General features: G+C 45.3%; 1 protein-coding gene across 1 annotated transcript in view; it reads left to right on the top strand.

Annotated features, from left to right (window-relative positions):
• Nucleotides 1-12,630, top strand: part of PPP1R36 (protein phosphatase 1 regulatory subunit 36) — a gene marked incomplete at its 5' end in the record, with an annotated part of 66,464 nt that extends 53,834 nt beyond the window's left edge. The window contains 5 exons of the mRNA XM_083754577.1: nt 475-615; nt 9,168-9,210; nt 9,327-9,520; nt 10,680-10,874; nt 12,335-12,630. Of these exons, the coding sequence (XP_083610703.1) occupies nt 475-615; nt 9,168-9,210; nt 9,327-9,520; nt 10,680-10,874; nt 12,335-12,569 (808 nt within the window). The 3' untranslated portion in view covers nt 12,570-12,630. The remainder of the gene's footprint in view (nt 1-474; nt 616-9,167; nt 9,211-9,326; nt 9,521-10,679; nt 10,875-12,334) is intronic.
• Nucleotides 12,631-24,579: the final 11,949 nt, after the last annotated feature.

Here is a 24,579-nt window from a genome sequence, read left to right on the forward strand (position 1 = left end):
CTTGAAGCCACTGATTCGAGTCCTACCACCAGAGCAGGAGAAAACAAGCTTGCTCCTTAATTCCCATCATCCCTGGCTATTGGCTCTGCTGGCTGAGTCTGATGGGTGCTGGAGATCAACAACCTCTGGAGGACCATAGGTTAGCCACACCTGACCTACCTGGAGACATTCTAGCACACAACACCTTGGTCCTCCCTGCTCCTTATTTGCAATTACCCTACTGTTCTTTTGTATCACCTAATCTACTAATGATAGTCCAGGCATAGTGGATCTTGCTTGTCTGACCAGAGTCTTGCTAGGCAGTCCCAGGGCGTGCCACTCCAGCCCTATGATTTACTGGTAATCTTTCTGTTGCTTTCTTTTATTTGGGTCAGAATTCCCCGGTGCAGACATAGTGTTCTTGCTCGTCTAACCATGAGTGGGAGAGTGCTCTGTGCAATGCTTTTTTTAATGACTTGCTTCTTTGTGAAACAGGAAGCCCAGTGCCCTGGAAAGGAGAGAGATGTGGGAGAACCAAATCAAGCTAGCAGTGACCAAAAAGCACCTGGCCGAGCTGTACTGCATCCTCATCCTCGGGCTGGGAATGTCCGATCAGCATCACATGGCTTGTGGGAAGTAAGGAAACGGCTGCGCCCAGGAAATGCTTTTCTGTAACGCCATCTGCTCTTCGCAGCAGATGTCTAGGGAATAAAACAGAAGAAGTGGGAACTTGGGTTTCTGAGTGGGTTGTCAGAACCCAATGCCCTTTGAGATTCCTTTATGGTAAGGGTGACGTGCCGCCTGATCCTTAGCGTTTTCACCAGGAAGCAAATCCCAGAGAGTTCAGTGGGGAAGGGTTGTAGCTCATCTGGAGAGCACCTACTTTGCATGCAAAATGTCACTGGTTCAGTTCCTGGCCTGGGAAGGGCTCTTGTGAAATCCTGGAGAATAGCTGCCAATTAAAGTAGGACAGCTCCTGCCAACCTAGCAGTTCGAAAGCAAACCAAAGTGCAAGTAGATAAATAGGTACCACTCCAGCAGGAAGGTAAAGGGCATTTCCGTGCACTGCTCTGGTTTTGCCAGAAGTGGCTTAGTCATGCTGGCCACATGACCCGGAAGCTGTCTGCGGACAAACACATGCTCCCTTGGCCTATAGAGTGAGATGAGTGCTGCAACCCCAGAGTTGTCCGTGACTGGACTTAACTGTCAGGGGTACTTTTACTTTTACCTTAAAGTAGGACATGCTGATAGCTCAGTTGTGGGTAGAGTTGTGGGTTCAAATTGGGCCAAAGTTTTCTGCATTGCAGGAGATTGGACAAGATGATCCTCATGGTCCCTTCCTATAATTCTATGATTCTGTAGTCTAGATGAGCCAATGGTCTAACTCAGTAGAAGGCTTGGCTTGCTTTCAAGTAAGGATGCATAACTTCCAGGTAAACCTGCACTCAGGGAATCTGTGCAAGGTCTTAAGCAAAAATTATTGGGGCCGTAAGGTCCAAATGAACTCAGTGGGACACATTCCAAAATAACATCAGTTAGGATCACAGGCTAAAATTCTCATCATTTTCCCTTAGAAGTCACTAAAATCAGCAGTCATAGCCTCCGGGTGAATGTGTTTAGGATCTGGTGGCATGCAAATAGCTGTTGCAACTTAACAAAACTCATTACATTATTTGCTATCATATTTCTGTGATTAGGGCTACCACTGTCGGCTGCCTTATCGCAATGCCTTGCCGGAGAGTTTTGGGCTTGGCAATGGTGTGCTGGTAGACTGCACAAATCTGGCAATGTCCTTCCGTGGTAACTAATTTTTAGGCACTCTTACTCTTCTGAATAGCTAGGAAATACTTGGAAGGGGGGGGCATGCCTTTATTCCCACGCTCCTAGCAAAGGATGATCCCTAGCTGCTGCTGGCAGTTTGAGTAATTTTGGAGAGAGAGACCTGAGTCTTAACATTTAGGTTGCTGGCTATTTCACCTGGAGATCTGATGTGCAAGCAGCGGACTTTCCCCCATCTATGCTCAATGCGTACGTTTGTAAAGAAGGGCAAATATTGCATGACTGAAGTTCTGGCACTTGCTTCCAAAGGAAATGAAACTTGAGCAAGCTCTGTGCCTCTGGAATGTCTCAACATGCAAAGAAGTGGGATGAATGCCACAGTATGAAGGGGAGGGGCAAGTACTTAAAAAAAAAAAAAATTTAAATACTTGGGCCAAATCCCTTGCGATGACTGCCACCTTACAAAGCCCATGAAAACACAGCAGCCCCTACTACATCTTTCCCAGCACTGCTTCCACTCCCATTAAGGTTGCCATCTCCGGGAAGAAAAACCAGTGTGGCCTGCTCTTGCGAGTTTAGCAGATATTTTCTACGCAGGACTCAGCAAACAAGGCTTTTCATGCTATGGAGACAAAGACAATCTCCTTCTGCTTGCTGCAGATTCAGTGTCTGTTAAAAGCACCGCAACAGAATTTTGTTCAGAAGGCAATAAGACAGCTCCCAAACCGAAGCCTGCCAGTCTTACCAGTTGCTCTAGAGCAGGGGCATTCAGGCTTCAACCTTGCTGGATCCATTTTGTAGGTTTTGTTTGCAAGAACCTGAAGTTGTACCAACAAGGACCAGGTAGAAAGGGCATGTGTTGACATCTGTCTTTCTCAAGAGATAATGGAGTGTCAAGCCACTTTGTTAGCAGCACCAAGTGACCTTCCCAGGGCACAAGCCTGGGCAGCGTGTCTGGAGGTCCTGGGCTGCCCAAACAACAAGACACCACCCCCTCTCGGACTCGTTGATGTGGTCCAAAGGAAAGCAGAGCAAGACGTTTGGCACCAGCTTGGCTGCAGGAGTTGCTGGAAGGTGCCATCCAATCGCCTTAGGGACTTCACTCTGGATTTGTGTAGGGTTTACTCCTGAAGATGTCCCACAAGGCAGCGGTGGTTCAGGACCAGAGTTTTCCTTCTCACAGATAGCTTACAGTTAAAATTAAGGAACAGGGTGCCTCTGAGCCAAGGGATTTGACCTGAGCTCATAGTTCTTTCCCCCCAAACCCATTCCTGCTTAGCTTTGTTCATTTCTGCAGCCTGATTTAGGTTGCAAAAAAGAGAGTCAAACAATCGGGAGTCTCACAGCAAGCTACCCACATATTTGCCTTCAGCTCAGACCTGTCCTATGTTCTTATGGTCTCTAACCACCCTTCTCTTGACCCCAGCCCGGGGTTCCAATCTCTTCAGCTGGCCTCTGTTGCTGTTGACAGCAGCTTGATCAGTAGGCATTACCAAGTGGTCCTCTTGTGTTGTGAGCAGCTTAATCTGCTGGTTTCTGCTGCTAAAGGTGCGGGTGCAAGTCAGGCTGATCCCTCACTGCCTCCAGGCAGCTAATAACCCTAATGGTGGTGGAAAGAGGACTGGAGAGAAGGGCTGCTACTGGGGAGAAGAGCTTGCATGCTTGAGCCTTGCCCGCTTTGAATCACTCACTCTCACTAGCTTTCTTCCAGTATGGGGCTTCGAAGGGCAAGAAAAAGCCCCCAAACTCTTATAATGACATGCAAAGCACAGGTCCACCTTGGCAGGTCATTTCTTTGACGTGTTTATGAGTCGAGTTTATTTCTCCTGCACCAGCTCGGGCATCCTTTCTCTGAGCTTTGTGATGGTGCAGAGCAAAAGAAACAAACAGCGGCAGCTTTATTTCAGATTGGTCACACTCCCCAAAGCTTGCATGGCTGTTTTGTTGTTGGCAGGAAGCTCATGCTCGGCGTTCAGAACCAAAGCTGCGTTTATTCAGCACGAAAGTCCCCATGGGGATTTGCCTTCCTGTTTAGCTGGACGTGACCTGCTGCGAGGGGCTGCTGGCCTGTGCTTTTTCAGAAAGCCCACGAGACTGCCGGCACGGAGAGAGGAGAGCACCCTTAAAGATGCGCAGACTCCCAGCCGGAAAGTGAAGGCTGTCGGGGAGCACATTGCCCTGGAATGAGCTTTTACTGATATGATTCCAGGGTGAAGCAGCAGGACTCAGCCAAATTAACTTGCAGGAAGAATTCCAGCGAGGCCTTAGCTGGGGTTAGCAGACTTGGCAGGAACACAGAGTCCACGTGTACCATGTTTTACAATCTCTTCTGAATCAGTGTGTTCTTGTGGAATCAAGAGTTTTACTCCCCTCCCCGTCCTAGGGTTAGGATTTGAGTGAGGCTTGGGCACTTGAACCTTGGAGGGCCTCATAGGGTAGAGCAGGCAGAGGCACATCTGCTGAGGTGCGTGGAGCAAGAAAATGCCCCAGCACTCATTGAGGCATCTGGCTTGCAGCTGCTTTGGTCCATGAAAGGTTTGGGAAGGTTACAGACAACCTGTGCTGCCTCAGAGCTGGCTGTGCACAGAGTGAAAACCAAGCAGACAGCGCTGGCTTCCGGGTTGTAGGAAGCTGCCTCAAAGGAAATCCATTTGACCATCATGCCCACCTGTTATCTACTCTGACTGGTGGTGGCTCTTTGAGATCTCAAGCTTTTCCACCTCACCTGCTATGGTTAGACCTCTTTCAACTTGATATACCTGGGGACTGAACCCGGGACCTTCTTCATTCAGAGCACCTGCTGCACCCTTGTGCTACGATCCCAGCAGCTGCTCAACCCTGCCAACCTCAGGCACCACCCTTGGTTTTTAAGGGTGCCTGCAATCCCTAAAAGCAGTGTGGCACCTTGGTATTATTTGTGTTCCCTCTCCCTGGGCCGCCTAGCCTGCCAAAGGACTCCCCTTGTGTGGAGAACAGGATATTCAACACCTCACCTCACCTAAAATAGCTTCTTTTTCCTTCCCACATTTTTCTTTCTTTCTTTCTGGCCTTGTGTTGAAGTGCCAAACCTGAAACAAGGGACACGCCCTGACTTTGAGCTTTGTTCTCCTGCATGTGCATGCACTTTGCATTTTCAGGAAACTGTGTAAAAAAGAATTTATTTCAAAATAGTACAACGGGTATAGTCGGAAGGTTCTTTTTTTACTGTAAATAAAATCATCTTCTATCTCTTTTTCTATTTCTTTTCTTTCTTCTATATTCTTTTGTATATTTATAATTTGTAATGTCTGAAATGTAATGTTTTATATTGTATGCATTTTAAGTTTTTTCTATAATAAAGGTTGAAATTAAAACAAACAAACAAAGAAAACAAACACAGAAGGCATCGTGTCCCGGGTTCAGTTCGTTGCATCTGCAGCCAATTGATACGAGGCCGCTTGGCTGCCAACACACCTGAGACACAGGAGAGCCACTGCCTTCTGCAGCAGCAAAATCTGTGTGATCTTGGGCGGTGCCTTGCCACCCGCAGGTGCTGCACAGCTGCAGGTTCAGCAGCGTCCTGTCAGCCATCCTCGTCGCTTGGGGCACAGGGAGTTATTTTCCCTCTTCTTGTCGATCTGGCAGGGTGAGCCGCACCAACTCCGTGGTTAATTGTAGGCTGAGTACAGTCGGTGGCCCAGCCCAAAAATGCTGTGCTTGCAAGAGTCAGCATGACAAAATTGTTCAGTGACCCAACCAGAAAGCCTGGCTCTGAATTCCAAGTATTGCAAACACACACACACACACACACACACACACACGATTCAGCTGCAGGGATAGAGTGAAAATAAATACAGGGTGCCACCTTTGCATTCTGTACCTTAGATACTTGCAGTGTTGGGCAGAAATTCAGAGCTGGAGCTTCCCCCATTGCTGCATTTTTTCAGGTCAGGAAAAGCCAAATGGCTTGGGATTTTTCAGCATCTTGAACAGGGCCCAGAAAACAACTGGCAGCCAGGAGGCTGAGAAAGGCTACTTACCTGGTGGTTAATTTTTAAGGAATATTAGTAGACAGCACCAGGACCATATTATGAAGATCCTTATCTGCCCCTGGTCAAAAGAGCCTTGAATTCCACTGTCAAGAAAAGAAAGAAAGAAAGAAAGAAAGAAAGAAAGAAAGAAAGAAAGAAAGAAAGAAAGAAAGAAGCAGGGCTGAGCATAGGCTGCCCAACTGTTTCACAAACCTTTTGCAGGCAACCTGAAGGGAGCTTTGGAAACTCTGGTGTAGAGAACTTTAGCACACGTCTGAAAATGTGAAATACCAGGAACCGTATTGCTGGGGAAGGTCCATAGCTGCTGACTGCTAGAGCCAATCCTGAGGGTGGCAACACGAGAAAGGGGCCTTTTCTGCCCTGGCTCCCCATTTGGGGACTGCTCCACCCAGGAAAGCTCGCTTGGCGCCTTTGTTACATCACTTTAGGCACCAGGCAAAACCTTTCCTCTATAACCAGGCCTTTGGCTAATTAAACAATCTGTGGTCTTTTAAAGGGGGGGGGTATTGTTTTGTTATTATGTTACATATTTTTGTGTTTTTATATTGTGAACCACCTTCTGATCTTACAATGAAGGGCAGTATATAAAATTTAACAAAATAAATAAATAAATAAATAAATAAATTTAGAGCGGCCTATCCTGGCTGGGGCTGATGGGAGTTTTAGTCCAGAGTTGAGGGCCCCCTGGTTAGGAAGGTTAAGCCTAAAGCAGGGGTGCTCAAACTTTTTTCAAAGAGGGCCAGATTTGATGAAGTGAACATGTGTGAGGACCAAAGTTGTTGAACCTTTTTAAAGGATTTTACCCCAGCAGATAAACTGCCACAGGGGCCGGATTAAACCCTGAAACGGACCCTAAAGAGCTCCTTAGTCAAACTGAAGTGGGGTCACCAGCCCTTTGGGGCCTAAGAGCGATATATGTAATCTTCAGAGACATCTCTTGTCATAAAATGGCAACATCGTCCCCCAAAACAACATTTCACAGAAGCCCAACTTTCTCTCCAAGGATAAAAGGGCCCAGAGAGAGAAATTCAGCTTCAGCCCTAGAGGGGAAAATGCACACAAACACACTCTACTCTTTTCTGGAGGGTGTCATCCTGGCCCCCCCACCTGTGTGATTCCCAATCTTTGTGTGTGCAGAGCCAAAGTGTGGTGAAAATCTTGGAACAAGGCAGAGGTGAAGTTGCAGAGGGGCCCTTAGATGGTATTTGCAGAGGACCTTGCCATTTTTTAAACGGGTTTTGTAGATTTCCTTCCCCTTTTACTTTGTTAGTGCCTCATACAATGAGGAAGGAACCAGGCATATCTGGCTCAGGGACAGGGTTAGGTAATATTTATTGCTGCCAGTTTCCTCTGGGGCAAATTTACATAAGGGGAGGGGAAGGATCTGCATTTTGTTCTCGCAGCTGCGTATATTAAACACACGTTTAGTCAAATTTAGAGATCTTCCATAAGCCAGGAGGACGCTCTTGGTTTGAGACTGGGAGAGCGGCTAAAATAGGCAAATGATTTGGGAATGCCAACTTGACGGAGCTAAAAAAAAAAACCCCAAAACCTGGCCAGCTTCACTGCCATTAGCACCAGTTTGATTTATAGCTGAAGCTTTCCATGGAATGGGACTAAATCACAATTGCCTCCTATTGCAGTGTGTTCTATATGGGGCTCTCCTGGAGTTCTGACTGGTGCAAAATGCTACAGCTAGATTTGATGGGATTGGATGACCACAGCCATTGCTTAAAAGCTTGCACATATGATACCATGCCTGGTTCAAGGTTCATGCATTAATTTAAAGGTAAAGGTAAAGGGACCCCTGACCATTAGGTCCAGTTGTGACCGACTCTGAGGTTGTGGTGCTCATCACGCTTTATTGGCCGAGGGGGCCAGCGTACAGTTTCCAGTTCATGTGGCCAGCATGACTAAGCCGCTTCTGGTGAACTAGAGCAGCGCACGGAAACACCGTTTACCTTCCCACCGGAGTGGTACCTATTTATCTACTTGCACTTTGACATGCTTTCGAACTGCTAGGTTGGCAGGAGCTGGGACCGAGCAACGGGAGCTCACCCCATTGTGGGGATTCGAACCTCCGACCTTCTGATTGGCAAGTCCTAGGCTCTGTGGTTTAACCCACAGCGCAACCTGCATCCCTGCATTAATTACAAAGCCCTTAAAAAATTGGGTCCAGAATATCATAAGGATTGGTGAATCCCTTACATCCCAGCCTGATCACTGAGATCTTAAGGGAGTCTCTGTTGGTTCAGCTTGCATGGCTTGTAACTGCTAGAAACTATGGGTTTTGCCTGGGTTGGGGCTGAAGCCTGAAATTCCCTCCCAACTGAGATTAGACAAGGACCCTCCATGTTGAATAATTCCTGGATGCCAAGATCCAGGTTTGGGGCAAATACTTAGTACGCCTTCTGCGTTGCTTTCAAATTTCCTCACTACTCCCCAGCATAGGAAAAGACCACATGTTCAGCAAAGTAAAAACTGGTTTACTTACAAACTCTCTAAAGGTTGGATTCATGTGCTTTAGACCGTGAAACAAAGACAGTAACAAAGTGGTAAGAGTTCCCAGATTATCGATATAGGAACTCAAGAATGGCTGGTGAGAGCCATGCGGCTGAGTTGGAGCAGCAAGCTCAAACTTCATGAGATTCTCATGCTGAGTATCTCAGGTAGAGTGGGGAGGAATGGGGACAATAGACTTGATTACCTATTTCCTCCCAAGGTAAAGGAAACAAGCCTGCAGGACAGCTTACTCTATTGTATTAATGCATTAGAGTTAAGCATGTCAGTTATATGAGAATAGTTGTCCCACAACTTTCTTATTTCAACCAGCATTTTAAGGTAGTGTTCTGATTTTATGTTGATTTTTAATTGTTCTTATTCTCTGTATGGTTAGATTTTCTTTTCTCCAAACCATTTTATTTACCCTACTTAGAAATTCTGACTATTAAGTATTATTTAAATATCTGAAATAAAGCAAACAAACCCACTTCCCCAAAATATTGTTTTTTGGTTTTTTTTGCAAAAGAGAAGTGGGGGGAAATGCACTGGGAATCATGAGATAACACTTGCTTTGATGCAACATTGTCTAACCTCCCTACAGACAAATCAGGGTGAAACTGCATTTGTGGGCCCCCTGTCATTTTGGCAAGAGAAAACTGCAGACTGGGAGCCCCCACTTCCAAAAGCCATGATATTGGTAGTTTCATTGGGGCATGAGAATGAATTTTACCTGCCAGCGTTTGGTCTTGATTCTGTTTCTTGGTCATGCTAGACTGTGACAGAATGTCGAGGAAACTCCCTTTCATTTAGGAAGGTGTTTATGGAGTACTTTCTCTGTTGCTGTCTGTGGATTTATTCTTCTCTTCCACATTTTAGGAGGAAAATATCAACAACACAGAAAGACAGGGATTTCTTTGAGGTAAGAGCAGTTGCCTGGAGGAACAGAGCAGCTAAGGGTTGTCTCATCTTGAAGATAAGCTGCAACAATAGAGTAGATGACCTCCATTTTATTTTTTATTGTATTTTTGCATTTAGTGCTTGTACAACTTCTCCTCCTACGTGGCTTTTGTGACGTTCAGACAGAAGAACCTCAAGGAAATCCAGCAGGAAGTTGGCCGGCTGCTCCGCTCAAACATATTCAATCCTGCTCTGAGAGAGACAGCTAAACCCAAGGAGTTGAAAACAGACGTGACCAAGGAGGTGAAGAAGGTCACTTTCCGCTATCGCAAGTATGGCCTCATTTTCTCCCTTCTCCCTTCCCCTCCGTTATTGGATGCATTGCAGATATTTATATCGGGGGTGGGGAACATTCTTTTTAACCCAAAGTCCTGCCAAGGCCATATGCCAGAAGTGGCTGGAGCCTACAGTAGGTTACATTCCAACCATACAAAAGTCAGAATTTTCTGCACTCCATCCAGGTGAACAAGAGGCATTATTGTAGTTGTAGGGCACATTCCAGCCTGAGGATCATAGAATCATAGAATTGTAGAGTTGGAAGGGACCAAAAGGGTCCTCTAGTCCAAGCTTCTGCAATGTAGGAATCTCAGCCAAAGCATCCATGGCAGATGACTGTCCAACTTCTGCTTCTACACCTCCAAGCAAGGAGGGTCCACAACTTCCCAAAAGAGACCGTTCCACTGTCGCACAGTGGGAGCCAGTGTGGTGCAGTGGTTAAGAGCGGTGGACTCGTAATCTGGTGAACCGGGTTCACTTCCCCGCTCCTCCACATGCAGCTGCTGGGTGACCTTGGGCTAGTTACACTTCTCTGAAGTCTCTCAGCCCCACTCACCTCACAGAGTGTTTGTTGTGGGGGAGGAAGGGAAAGGAGATTGTTAGCCGCTTTGAGACTCCTTAAAGGGAGTGAAAGACGGGATATCAAATCCAAACTCTTCTTCTTCCCATCGGAAAGTTCTTCCTGGTGTTTAGTCGGAATCTCCTTTCTTGTAACTTGAATCCATTGGGTCAAGTCCTACGCTTCAGAGCAGGAGAAAACAAGCTTGCTCCATCTTCTATGACAGCTCTTGAGATATTTGAAGATTAGCCATCTTCAAATATCTCAAGGGCTGTCATAGAAGATGGAGCAAGCTTGTATCTCATCTATTCACATACTTTCCCGTTGGTCATTCATTCATCCCATGTTTTCCTTGTCACTTTCCTAATTACACAAAAAAAATTCAGTATTTTTTAGTAGATTTGTTTCCCTGAGGCAATAGAGCACTTTAATCCATTTTAATTCTGCAAATCTAAATTTCCAGTATGTGATTGAATTCTGCACCCCAAAACCTGCAAAATGCTGTCAGTCGGGAGGTATGCTTTATGATGTCACCCTTACTTGGACACCTTTCCCTTATTCATATTTTATTTTATTTTAAAAACTATTTCTTAAAGGAGCACCGATGTAAGGCAGCCGGCCATCCGAAGCGTCATGGACCAGCGATCGCCGGTGCTGAGCACCTTGCTGCCGATGCCTAAAGACAGCGCTCAGTACCTTTTCCAGGACCATTACCTCCATGCTGGCAGAAGTCAGCCAGCCTACATTCCTGAAGAGCTGCCACCCTTTTCCTCTGTCGTGCCAGAACCCAAGTAAGGAATGCAGGGCTTTTCTACGCAATACGTGACCACAAAATCTAACAGGGAGCAGTGGCCTCTCTCACAAATATATCTGAGTTACTCATAGTTTCGAGCCTATTTGAATGTGCTCTAAATGTATTGGGTGCATCTGCCTTGTTTGTGCATGTGATGGCCATGGGGAAAGCAAAAGGACATTGAAGACCCTGCTAGAGCAAAAGAGAGGAAAGCTAGCAGAATAGAATCCAGTGAATGCTTAACCATTGAGTTTTGATGAGAATGGCTTGACCTCACCCCAAAAGGCACACTCCTCCATTGTCTCCCGAGACAGACGGATGCCAACAAATTAAGGCCAATGGACTACGTTGGTTTTGGTGACATGCATCCTTTCTGTCTGTTTGTTCCACCTGGCAACAATTCCGTCTGCTTTACCCCAAAAGCAGAAAACTGGGAGAAGGGGACTCCAGCTACCAGACTCTCCCATCTTTATCTCTTTGTTTCTTATCCTGCCCATTCTCCAAGGAGGACAAGGCAGCCTACCTGGTTCTCCAGACACCCATTTTATTCTCAGAAATCGTATCGTAAAACCTTTATTGGCATCACATACAACATCCAAAACAAATCAATACAGAATTACCACTTCCCCAGTGGCACAAAACATTTGCTAAAAGAAAGGAGGCAGAGCAGTCTATCGTCACATCTCTTGGTCTCCAGGGAGATCAGACGTCTGCAGTGTATATCGACGACAAAAAACCAAATAGAGATATTTAGCGACTAACTTGGTGAGTTCCTGATCATTCTGCAGTAATAGAAAATGTATGACCTCTGACTCTGGTTTCCATTTGGGGATATAGAGTTGATATAGAAATTGCTGGCGGAGATCAGCATATAGTTTACAATTGAAAACCATTTTTGTAAGGGTTTCCACCTGGTGGTCTTCACATGGGCAAGTTCTTTCTCCTTCCACCCTGCCTCAGAACCTTTCCCAAAGGAGGTTTGATGGTTTTGAATTAAACCTGGCCAGCGAAAATGCCCTTCTTTCTTGAGGGTTAAGCAGAAATTCAAGGTAATTATGGTTAGAAACTTCTCAGAAATCACCCGCGAGGGAGAACCGAGGGCCAAACTAGACCTTAGCTGTATCCTTAAGTGCAGTGTTTTAATTATTATTTTAAATGCGAACTGGTTTTAAAAAACAAACTTGCATTTCAGGGCACAGATACGGAGTTCAGGTATTGCCTAGTTTGGCCTTGTGAGGTGATGATTGCTACAAGGTCACATGGCGAGCTTCATAGCCAAGATGGGCATTTGGACCTTGGTATCCCCAGTCCCGATATAACACCCCAACCACTTTGCCATGGTCTTAAGTGGTGGAGTATAACCCCGACGCTCTAGCTCAGCCAGTGCAATTCCCTTAGCCCAGATGTAACAGGTGGGCATCCACTCAACAACCTGGCTGCACTCTTCTTCTCCGGCAGGATCGGCATCATTGGATGCCCACGCCACAGATTTATCCCTCATACGCTTCAGCCTATCGGGACGCAGGATGCTGAGAACGAGGGTGACGAAAGCATGAGATCGGAGACAAGCATCTCTCCAGCTGTTTCCCAGGAGCTGAATGTCTCACCGAAGGTCCCTCAAGGCAGTGCTAGCCTCCAGTCCGTGGCAGGTTCAAGGGCTACCACCGAAGCAGATTACGTTGAGAATCACTAGCAGCGTACGCTAGCCATTAGGGATAATTTTTGTTCGTTTAATTAAACTCTTTTGAAACGTTTGCCGAAACGTTTTGAAACGTTTGCCGTTTGAATTGTATCCCTTGTGTGCTCCAGCCTGCAGGGAGAGTATAGCAAAGCCAGGCTACACTTTCCACTTTGCCAAGCTCCCAGGACAATACAGTATTCGGTGCATTAAAAAAATAAAATAAAAAAGACCATTAAAGCAAGTTAAAACTGTCTGTGTTAAAACCAGAATAAAGAGTTTTTTTGAAATTAGACATAGTACACTTTCAGGTATTAAACACCTCCAAAACCCTGGTGGAACAGGTAGGTTTCCTAAAATGGGAATCTGAAAAGGTGGAGAAGGCTTTTCCCCGCATCCTCACTGCAGAGCCCTCCCTAAGGCTTTGGTGCATCAACTGGAAGTTCCTGCTGCACAGTCCTAGCGCACTGTGCTTGCTCACATCCTCTGCTGGTGGCCTGCTGTGGGTGGCGATTTGGCAGTCTCGGACATTATCTTCAGTACCTGCTCCATCCCTATGGAATGTTTATTAGTGAGCCCTATTAGTTGTTGTTGTTTTTTTAAATGCATTGTATGCTGATCTTTAATTTGCTATTTTAAAATTTTCCTTACCCACACACCATCCTACTGCATTCCTAAAACAATCTAGGACTGCTGGGAGCAAACTGGGATTCTCAAGGTCAGGGTGGACATTTAACTTGATGAGCTTCCTGAAACTGATCCAGGAGTCCAGGCAGAACGGGACAGATGTTAACATCTGCAACTGGCAAGCAACACGAAGACTTTAAATTGGCCAGGGCCTTGTAAATACTAGGAGCCAGGCATTCTGACTTTGCAAGGTCAACCGAACAGGACCTACTGTTGTTTAGACTACAGCTTCCCACTGCTTCCAGTGTCTCTATATCCTCCATGGATTGATCTGGATACAGCCAGCCCACAGACAAGAGTGGGAGTGCTTGCATTGCATTGGAAACTACAACTAATCCAGAATGCGGCAGCTAGACTGGTGACTGGGAGCGGCTGCCGAGACCATATAACACTGGTCTTGAAAGACCTACATTGGCTCCCAGTATGTTTCCGAGCACAATTCAAAGTGTTGGTGCTGACCTTTAAAGCCCTAAACGGCCTCGGTCCAGTATACCTGAAGGAGCGTCTCCACCCCCATCATTCTGCCCGGACGCTGAGGTCCAGCGCCGAGGGCCTTCTGGCGGTTCCCTCATTGCGAGAAGCAAAGCTACAGGGAACCAGGCAGAGGGCCTTCTCGGTAGTGGCGCCCGCCCTGTGGAACACCCTTCCAGCAGATGTCAAAGCGATAAACAACTACCTGACATTCAGAAGACATCTTAAGGCAGCCCTGTTCAGGGAAGTTTTTAACGTGTGATATTTTACTGTATTTTTGGTTTTTATGGAAGCCGCCCAGAGTGGCTGGGGAGGCCCAGCCAGATGGGCGGGGTATAATTAATAAATTATTATTATTATTATTATTGGAAGTGCTTGTCTTAAAGCCAGTTTGGTCCCCATAAAGTCAGGGCTGGGTGTATCTCTTGCTGAGAAACAAGTCTGTTCCATCAAAGGAACATTCAGAGATCTCTTAGCATGGGTTAGAAAGCAGGAAAAGAGCCTCTTTTGGGGCCAGTTCATATATGCCCTTGCATCACTGCATGACAAGCTACGACAAGGTCTTCTGCAGGCCTATTAAAGGTGCAAGAGCCCCATTTTCTTTTGCAGCTGACCACCCTATATTTGTGCCCTGCAGCAGAGAAGGGGAGGGATTGACCTTGGGTTCTAATTTCCAGATTGGCAGATGGGTGCTCCTCCTGCGTGCAATTTTTTTGGATGGTCCATGTGACATTCTGGCTTCAAAACCCCAGCCCGTATTCCCCCCACCCCCAATAACTAGATCCAGATTTACCTTTTGGGCGGAAATGTGATCAATGTCCCATTTGTGATATGTTTACCATAGTAAGCCCATCCTTGGAAGCACCCCAAGATTCGTATCACTAGGGATGTGTGCTTTAAATTAAGTGTTGTTGGAAATAATGCACGTGCACATGTGCAAAGACCCATAACGAGAATGTGGACACCTTGTTTTTTTAAAAGAACAACAACATAGAAACCCTAGGACCTGCCAGTTTGCTCTAAATTAAATAATCAACATTTGGATTCACAACAGCACACAATGGAAAGGCTGGGTTGGGCTGGAATAATGAGCCACACTTTTTATTATTCCCAGCTGCAACATGTCATTAGCAAGAGTGGATATTTCTCCCTGACTCCCGGGCAAAACAGCAGGGGGGGGGGACTGGCATATAATAAGCCTGTACAAAGAGAGCTTTCCTCCTGACTCACTTTCTCCTCTTAGAAAGATGATTCACCCTCATATGGAACCAGACCTCAGCAAGTTGCGTGCCTCCACAAGCACGACACGCCTGCCTTGGGAGCTAAAACTACACATCTCTGGAGATAGGATAAAAGAACCTCTTTTGTCATTCAGCAAAGCTTCAGCTCGGCTGGGGAATCTTGATGAACAGCACGCCAAAGATGGCCTGGTACACGCTAATCCCTGCTTCTCCACGAGGGATTTGGAGCAGCCTCTCCAGCCCTGCCCATGGGCTGGGCTGGCACAAATGTGGGGTGGTTGTAGGGAAAGGCACATAAGTCGTTCCGTACCAGGAAGGGTGGTTAAGTTAAAAGTTGCCAGCTTCCTGTTAGCTGCAAGGGCAAAGGACGTGTTTAGCAAAACACTTCACTGCTGTGCTTTGGGAGTTTGCTGCGAAAAGTTGCACTTGAGCATATTCTGTTCTGATTTGTCCACCCACCCCCCAATTTTGACAAGATTCTGCCAGCCTTTCCCGACCTGGTTCCCTCCAGATGTTTTGGACTGGAAGAAGCCACTTCAAGCTCCATCTAGTTCAGCCTCCTTTTCCCACAATGGTCACTGAGAGCCTTGGATTTATCCATTATTTTATTATTTATTATTAGTTTTTTAACACAATTATTAAACATACTTTTATATCTTATACATTTTTTTGACTTCCATCAATCACATCTGAAAATTTTCCAATCTTTTCACTTAATATACATTTCTTACTTTTACTATTACATTTAAATCTCATAACTAATATTTCTCTTCTTTCTCTTCTTTGCAATATTTCATATTTTTCTCCTTACAAAACTTCTTGTAGTCCTACTAGTGTAATTTGTTGATGACAGTTGCTCTTAAAATAGTTCATATATTTCTTCCAATTATCTGTAAATCTCTGGTCCCGTAGGTTTTATCCAATTCTGCATAGTCCACTAATTTTGTCTGCCATTCTTCTTTTGTCAGTATTTCTTCTTGCTTCCATTTCTGGGCCAACAATACGCTTGCCGCCGTTGTTGCATATAAGAACAATTTAACATCCTGTCTATTAATATCCTCAGTTATAATACCAAGTAAAAATGCTTCTGGTTTCTTTAAAAATGTATATTTCATTTCATCTCATTATATATCATTTCCCATAAGTTCTTTACTTTCTTACATTCCCACCACATATGATAAAATGTTCCTTCTTTTTCTTCACATTTGCAACATTTATTATTTATCTTATACATTTTGGATCATTTCATAGGTGCAATATACCATCTATACATCATGAATTTACCCACTCTTTTAAAGCCATCCAACTTGGTAGTTTGTCACTGTTTCCTGTGGAAGTGAGTTCCATAGTTTAACAATCTGCTGTGTGAAGAAGTACTTTATTTCCCCGCTGTTCTGACTCTGCCTCGTTTGTTAGGTCCTTGTTTGTTTGCTTTGGTGATTCCCCATTAAACTACACTACCTGTTACGTCCTGTTCTTCTTTCTTTTCAACATCTTGGCAGGCGAGGTTTTGCAGGCAAAAGTTGAGAAGTGACATGCAGACGCAGGTGTCGGCAGAACCCAGAGTGCAGTGCAGGTCTGCAATACCTTCTTCTGCTGTTCTCTTCAGCAGATGGCACAGCATTAAGAAAAGGTATTGTTTTGTAATTACAACACGGAGCTTAGAACGAGAAAAGAATAATGTTCTCATATGAGAAGAGTCCTTTGAAAGAGAGAAAAGCACGCTCTCCTCATTTTTAGATGACACATGAATGTGTTGCAACAGGCATTGTTTTAGAAGAGGCAACAATGCTTCTAGATACCAGCTGCTGTAAAACACAGGAGAAGAAAGAGCTCTTGTGCTCAGGTTCTGCTTATAGGCTTCTCATGGACACAGCTCAGTTGGCAGAGCATGATACTCTTAATTTCAGAGTTGTGGGTTTGAGCCCCACGTGGGGCAAAATATTCTTGCATTGCAGGGGGTTGGACTAGATGACCCTTATGGTCCCTTCCAACTCTCTGATTTTGTGATCGGCCACTGTGAGGACAGGATGCTGGAATAGATGGGCCATTGGCGTGATCAAGCAGGCTCTTCTAAGGTTCTTGCTTGCAATTTTTAAAGTATTTATTAAAAACATTTTTTATAAGTGAACCACCTTCTGTGCAATCAACTGAAGGTATCAATGTGTTTTAACCGATTAATCAAACTGATTAAACATGATATGCTCCTATGAAAACTGCCATTTTGATTATGTTATCCAGGCACAGGCAAACTCGGCCCTCCAGATGTTTTTGACCAACAACTCCCATCATCCCTAGCTAGCAGGACCAGTGGTCAGGGATGATGGGAGTTGTAGTCCCAAAACATCTGGAGGGCCGAGTTTGCCTATGCCTGATATGCAGCTGCTCAACCTTCTCAATCTTCACAACCTTTTAGCTCCCCCCCGCCATATTGCAGGGGGTTGGACTAGATGTACCTTCCAACTCTACAATTCTATGATTCTATAAGAATTGGTGCTAAATAAACTTTATGCAGTAGTCGTTGTAACAGCAACAACAGAAGAAATAGTAGTAGTAGCAGCAGTAGTAATAATTATAGATGCTGAAGTAACTGGCAGGCTGGGGCTGATGGGAACTTTAGTTTAAAACGTTTGAAGCATACCAGATTGTCAAAGGCTGTGGTATAGGAATGAATCTTGCGGCAGCACTACTGTTCACACTTGCTGGCATCTGGGATTAAGCCCTATCAGACGAAGGATTACTTCTGAATTTGAATTCACAGGACTGCAGCCCTGAGAAAGAAAACAATATTAGAAATTATCCTTCCCTTTTGAGCTATTGCACACAATGCAAGCCTAGAAAAACAGCTCCTTTGTGGAGCTTTGCTACATTTCTGCAATCCGGACCAAGGCAAGGACGCCAGACACTGTCATTTATCTTTGGATGAGAGCTGGAATCCTAAACATACAAGGAGGCCCCTCTGATTCATCAAAAACATACCAGACATTCCCTGCCCCAGTATTTCCCAGATTTCTGATAGTGGAGTTTCTTTTCTTCTAAAAACCAACAGCCATACTAAAGCCCTGTTTGGGTATTTAACTCTTGCAGGTTGAGGTGTGTTCGGGTGGATAAACTGCGGATGAGAGGAAGGTTCTTAACCTTCTGATGTGTGCATCCAATTTGCAAGTTAAAAACGGATTGCCACCCATCCCTCTCTCAATCTGTTTAAACAGATAGATTTGCTGCCATCAAGTCTAGCCTGGCACAAAAAGTCTCTTCATACCAGGTCAGACTGACTACCTGTCCTTCTTGACTAGCATTGCTTACTCTGACTGGCAGCAGCTCTTCAGGGTCAAGTGGAGTCACCCCCCCAACCTTCCACCACATTCTCTTTTAACTCAAAATGCAAAGGAACGCTTGACCGTGGGCCCTCTTGCATGCGCAGCAAATTTGCAATCAAGAACCACCCACCCTCAGAGAAATGCTCAGAGCAGGGACACAACAGACAGCCTCTTCAGAATGGTGCTATACTTGGGCTAGAGCAGGGTGTTCAAATTGTTTTCAGAGAGGGCCAGATTTGATGAAGTGAACATGCGTGAGGGCCGACCAAAGTTCTTGACTTTTTTTTAGGACTGAAGTTGTTGAACTTTTTTTAGAATTTTACCCCTGGAAAAAAAACTGCCACAGGGCCACATTAAACCAATTGGCGGGCCGGATTAGGCCCCCGAAACGGACTTTGGACATGCCTGAGCTAGAGTATGGGTTGCCAAACTAAGGCCCGGGGGCGGATCCAGCCCAATCACCTTCTAAATCCGTCCCGCCAGTTGGGAATCAGTGGAGGTGCAGGTTGCAGACACAGCAAAGGTGGCATTTTTCCATCTCCGCCGTATCAAGCAGTTGGTCCCTTACCTTTCTCGCCCTGATCTGGCCACAGTGATCCATGTGACGGTCAGGGCATGATTATTGTAAATCACTCTACATGGGGCTGCCCTTGAAGCTGACCCAGAAACTCCAGCGGGTGCAGAATGCTTCGGCGAGACTCCTTGCAGGGTCTTTGCCGCGGGATCACATTCACCCAGTGCTTTACCAGCTGCACTGGCTCCCGGTGGAGTACAGGGTCAGGTTTAAGGTGCTGGTTTTAACCTTTAAAGCCCTATGTGGCCTAGGACCCTCGTACCTACGGGACCGCCTCTCCTGGTATGCCCTGCGGAGGACCTTAAGGTCCACAAATGACAACACTTTGGAGGTCCCAGGTTGCAAGGTGGTTAGATTGGTCTCAACTTGGGCCAGGGCCTTTTCAGTACTGGCTCCAACTTGGTGGAACGTTCTGTCACAAGAGACTAGAGCCCTGCGGGACTTGACATCTTTTCACAAGGCCTGAAAGACAGAGCTGTTCTGCCTGGCCTATGGTTTGGACTCAGTCTGACCCTTATGTTTTCCCTCCCCTTATGGTTTTGATACATGGGCTACTTTTAAAATGAGGCTGCATTTTAAATTGCATTTTAACCTGTATTTTAAATTGACCCCCTATTATGTTTTTATTGTAATTTTACTGGTGTTAGCCGCCCTCAGCCCGGCTCTGGCCCGGGAGGGCAGGGTATAAATAAATTATTTATTATTATTATTATTATTATTATTATTATTATTATTATTATTATTATTATTATCATCATCATCATTATCATCACATGAGTAGAATGTGTCCTTTTATTTAAAATGCATCTCTGGTTTAGTTGTGGGGCCTGCCTGGTGTTTTTACATTAGTAGAATGTGTTCTTTTATTTAAAATCCATCTCTGGGTTATTTATGGGGCATAGGAATTCGTTCAATTCCACCCCGCAAAATATAGTCCAGCTCCCCACAAGGTCTGAGGGACAGTGGACCGGCCCCCTGCTGAAAAAGTTTGCTGACCCCTGAGCTACAGACTGGACAGAATAGCCCACTTCCAGAAGATTCTGAGAGGATGGAGGTAAACAGAAGACTGGCAAACCATAGAGAGACAGAATAGTCCAACTACCTCCGTGAGGAAGTGCTCTGGGCTCCCAGGAACATTTAATTATATAAAGGTTATTAAATTATTTAGGGAACAAGAGCAGAGCAGAAATAGGGTTTTGGCTCCCTCTGCTGACTGCTTTATACTATTGTTAGGCTGAGAGCAGGAGCATTAAGTGATGTTTCATCAAAGGGAATTTACCGTACTTAAGGCAGAAATGTTCTCTTGACAGTGAAGACTTTATCTCCAGATTTTTTCCCACTATAATACCCAAAAGTTGAGAATTTCGCCAAAGTTAGCTAAAAAGCATGCTGGGCCCCTCCAGATGTCCTGTTTATTCAGCATTCATTTCAATTTCCTTGCACAAAAGCTACGTAGTGGTTAGTTTATCTCTGTTCTTTATGGGGTGGTTACATGACAATGAGCATTCATCCTGATTTGCTTTTGGGGTGTTAACATATGTTCCCATTAATTGTTCATTCATCTCATGATTTTCAATCTATTTTCCTGTCTATCACTTTCCTAACTGCAAAAAAATCAGTGTTTTTTATTATAATAAAAAAGTGGAATAGTTGCACAAGGACAACAAAGTACTTTAATTATTTAGGAGCAAAGGTAGGATATAAATTCAATAAACACAATCAAATAAATTCACTTTAATTGCACAAATCTAAAGTTCCAGTATGAACTTGAAACTCTCCTGGAACCTAGGGATAGTCTGGAGGCAACCCAGACTTGACATCTTTCTGCAGGGCCTGCAAGACGGAGCTGTTCTGCCAGGCCTTGGGCCAGGGTGCAGTCTGACCTTTTTTCCTTTCTATAAGAACAAGCATGAAAGAGGCCTCCCAGCTGTTCACAGGTCCTTATATGACCAGTGAAAACAGTTGGTCCTGGAAAGTATTAACCGCTCTCAGTCTTTACCTGATAACTGCCATTTGTCCAGATTTTAATTTGTCTGAATTAATTTTAAGATGTATTTTAATTAATTGATGCCTGTTTTTATGTGTACTGTGTTATTTATATGATGTTAGCCGCTCTGAGCCCGGCTCTGGCTGGGGAGGGCAGGGTACAAATAACATTTATTATTATTATTATTATTATTATTATTATTATTATTACTACTACTACTACTACTGCTAACCCTACTTGCAGGAAATGTGATACAGGATTAGCTGGTCGGCTGTCTGTGGGTTGTCCCCCCCCCCCATTCAAGTTTTATATTGGCAAATAACATAAATATTAGAAAATTACCCTATGTTTCTATGCACTCATCCATAGAAAACTAAGGTTTTAAGTGCTACTTCTGGAGACTTCATAGCATGCTGGAAAGTGGGGAATAAATTTTATTATTCTCCTTTAGAGTTAATAAAATTTAAGGGGCTTCTAGGTTAGCCATAGCTCCTGAATATGAAAGCAGAAAACAAGAAAGTGTGGGAGAAAAAGCACAGTACTTTATGCAAACAAATTAACAACTAGTGAGTTGTGGGGGGTCAGCATTGGTTTCGTGCCATCTGTTTTCACAACGCCACCTTATGCTGATCTCAGTTAACTATTTTGTCAAGCAGCGACCATCGTGGAAACTGGATTATAGTTAGAGAGAGACTTGTTATTCCAATTATGTTACATGTATTATTATTATTTTTAAAGCTGTCATATGAATCTCCCAGTCAGGACTGTGGTGAAAGTGAGGGATCAAATCATTTTACTGCCCCTGCCCCGCCAAGCTATTTGTCCAAAAAGGATGCTGCTGTAGGTGCAAATAGCAGCTATGAGTGGGATTCCCATCATGAAATGGGGCAGAAGGAAATAATTATTATTTTTACACTGCTTCATGTATTTAAGGTTGCATCATGCATTGGGGCGGTGTTTTTGAACTAGATGTCCCCCATCCTTTTCAGTTCCAAGATTTTGTGATTTAACATTTGGTATAATTTAGCCTGTCTTCCCAGGCTAAATTATACTGTCTTGGGAAGACAGGCGAACTAATATCAGTGTACTGGAAGATCGCCAGTATTGAAGCAATTATTCTTCAACATCAACTTCTTTGGACTGGTCATGTTGTGCGGATGCCTGATGATCACCTTCCGAAGCAACTACTCTATTCCAAACTTAAAAATGGAAAGCGTAATGCTGGTGGTCAGCAAAAGAGGTTTAAAGACTGTCTCAAAGCAAATCTAAAAAAATGTAGTATAAACACTGACAACTGGGAAACACTGGCCTGCGAGCGCTCCAGTTGGAGAACAGCCATTACCAAAGGTGTCATGGGCTTTGAAGACACTCGAACTCAGGACACAAGGGAGAAACGTGCTAAGACGAAGACATGCTTGGCAAATCCTCACTGGGATCAACTCCCGCCTGGAAACCTATGTCTCCACTGTGGAAGGATGTGTGGATCCAGAACTGGCCCCCACAGTCACTTACGGACTCATTGTTAAAACCATGTTCATGGAGGACAATCTTACTCGGCTAAGAGTGATCGCCAAAGAAGAAGAAGAAAATTTAGCCTTAAATGTGCATGAACACATTTTCTTCAACGTTTTGTACTCTTAAGCACTCTTGCAGAACATGTGTGTTTGTGTGTGTTGGGGAAGGGGGGTTAATTAAAGAGTGTTTGAGGAGTGATGGGCAATTTGCACTTAGGAAAATGCTAGACCAAGTGACCCAAGTGAACAATAATTAGCTGAGAGTACTTTAGGACTGATTTGTCGTGATGGAATTTCCAGTACGAACCTTGAGGCATTTCAGCTAAGTGCCAAGCCATCTGCTTCATGTAAAATGAGATTGATCCTACAAGACGGTTTTTCTTCTCTCTGTAGCTTGATTTATTGCTTATTTGCTTAGAAGGTTTATACCTTGCAACTCATGGCAGGAACACAGCCCAGGACCCCTTAGTCCTTTGCCTGATGGATGAGGCTGGAGTTTGGTTCCCTTCAGCTCTCCAGTCTAAGAACAGGCAGAAGAAGTGGAATGTTCGTTTTTGGCAAGGTTGGGGTGGGGGGAGCAGCTGCTCCTTATCTGGTGGATGGGACGAGACTTATCTTCCCCTTGCCATGATGTTCTTCCTGGAAAGGAAGGGATGCAGCTTCTAAGTGGCCTTGCATCTGGTGGCAAAACACTCCCATTTCACATGCTGCTTTTTGTACTTAGGTACACATAACGGGGATGCGGGTGGCGCTGTGGGTTAAACCACAGAACCTAGGACTTGCCGATCAGAAGGTCGCGGTTCGAATCCCGGCGGGGTGAGCTCCCGTTGCTCGGTCTCTGCTCCTGCCCACCTAGCAGTTTGAAAGCATGTCAAGTGCAAGTAGATAAATAGGTACCACACCCGCGGGAAAGTAAATGGCGTTTCCATGCGCTGCTCTGGTTCGCCGGAAGCGGCTTAGTCATGCTGTACGCCGGCTCCCTCGGCCAATAAAGCGAGATGGTAAGGGGTCCCTTTACCTTTAACTTACACATAACTAGGAAGAAAACCATTGCGAATGAGCCATGTTTCTTAATCTTCTTTCTCTCTTTGCAGAGGCTTTGTTTATTCAGTGGTGAGGAAAATATACGCTCCATGCTCAGGGGCTCTTTATTTTTCAGATAACCTGGGAGTGTTCCATGCTGTGAATGAAATCAGCAACCCAAATGAAGGCCTGTCTTTCTAGCGCAACACTCCCCACAAATTCATTTTCCACAGCAGCAATCCAGACTCCTCTCTGGGAAGGTCACCGATTGGGGGTGAAATTCTAGCTCAAGAAGGAGGCAAGCCCCACACTTTAACAGTTAGGAATACTGTAGTAATAATAATAATAATTTATTATTTGCACCCCACCCATCTGGCTGGGTTTCCCCAGCCACTCAAATTTGACATACATATGGCCAAAACAATTCTGAGGAATATACACATTTACTATCAGCTCCCCACAATTCATCAAGCTATGGGAGTGGGAAAGAGGACTTTCTTTGTCAGCTCTGGTGAAAGACCAGCAGCTTTTGGCTCATTCTACCTGCTCAGTACAAGAACTTAGTAATGAAGAAATAGGTTTGCTTATCCACCTTCTCCCTCCCACTCCTTTTTTCCTTTAGTGCTGTGTCTTCCCCATTGTAAGCCTGAGATTATTTCTTTACCGATATCTGCAAGCTGCAATGCGACAACACCCCCACCACAACTTTTGTGTTTGTGTGGCCTAGCAGCAGGATAAAGAAGCAAACAAAAAAAAAACTTTTTGACTTAAAAGTTAATTGGGTTGGCCCTACTGCTTGTTTTCTGCGAACGCTGGGCAAGCTAAAACAGCCCATACCAAGCCCCTCTCAGAAAACGACAAGCCACCAGCTAGACCTGGTTAGCTAGAACCCAAAATCCAAGCAGCAAACAAAGCCTCCCTTCGGCATCCCGGCCCTTACCCCGGGGAAGCGAACCAGCGGCCCTCAGGCAGCTCCTGGACTCCATCTCCCATCAGCCCCTGCTACCAGGTCGCGCTGGCGAGGGCTGACGGGAGTTGTAGTCCACGAGCAGCCTGAGGGGCCCGCAGGCTTCCTACTGCCCTGCCTGAGGCGAGAGGGCCCGCGAAGCCCCGCGGGAGCGCCTAGGCCGCGGGTGGTCGAGCGGGCTGGAGCCGAACGCGCCTCCTCGGCCCGCGAGCGCTCGGCTCGCCCGTTCCCTGCGAGGGCA

Source organism: Podarcis gaigeae (genome assembly GCF_964106915.1).
Source record: "Podarcis gaigeae genome assembly, chromosome: 1".
NCBI classification, from domain to species: Eukaryota; Metazoa; Chordata; class Lepidosauria; order Squamata; family Lacertidae; genus Podarcis; species Podarcis gaigeae.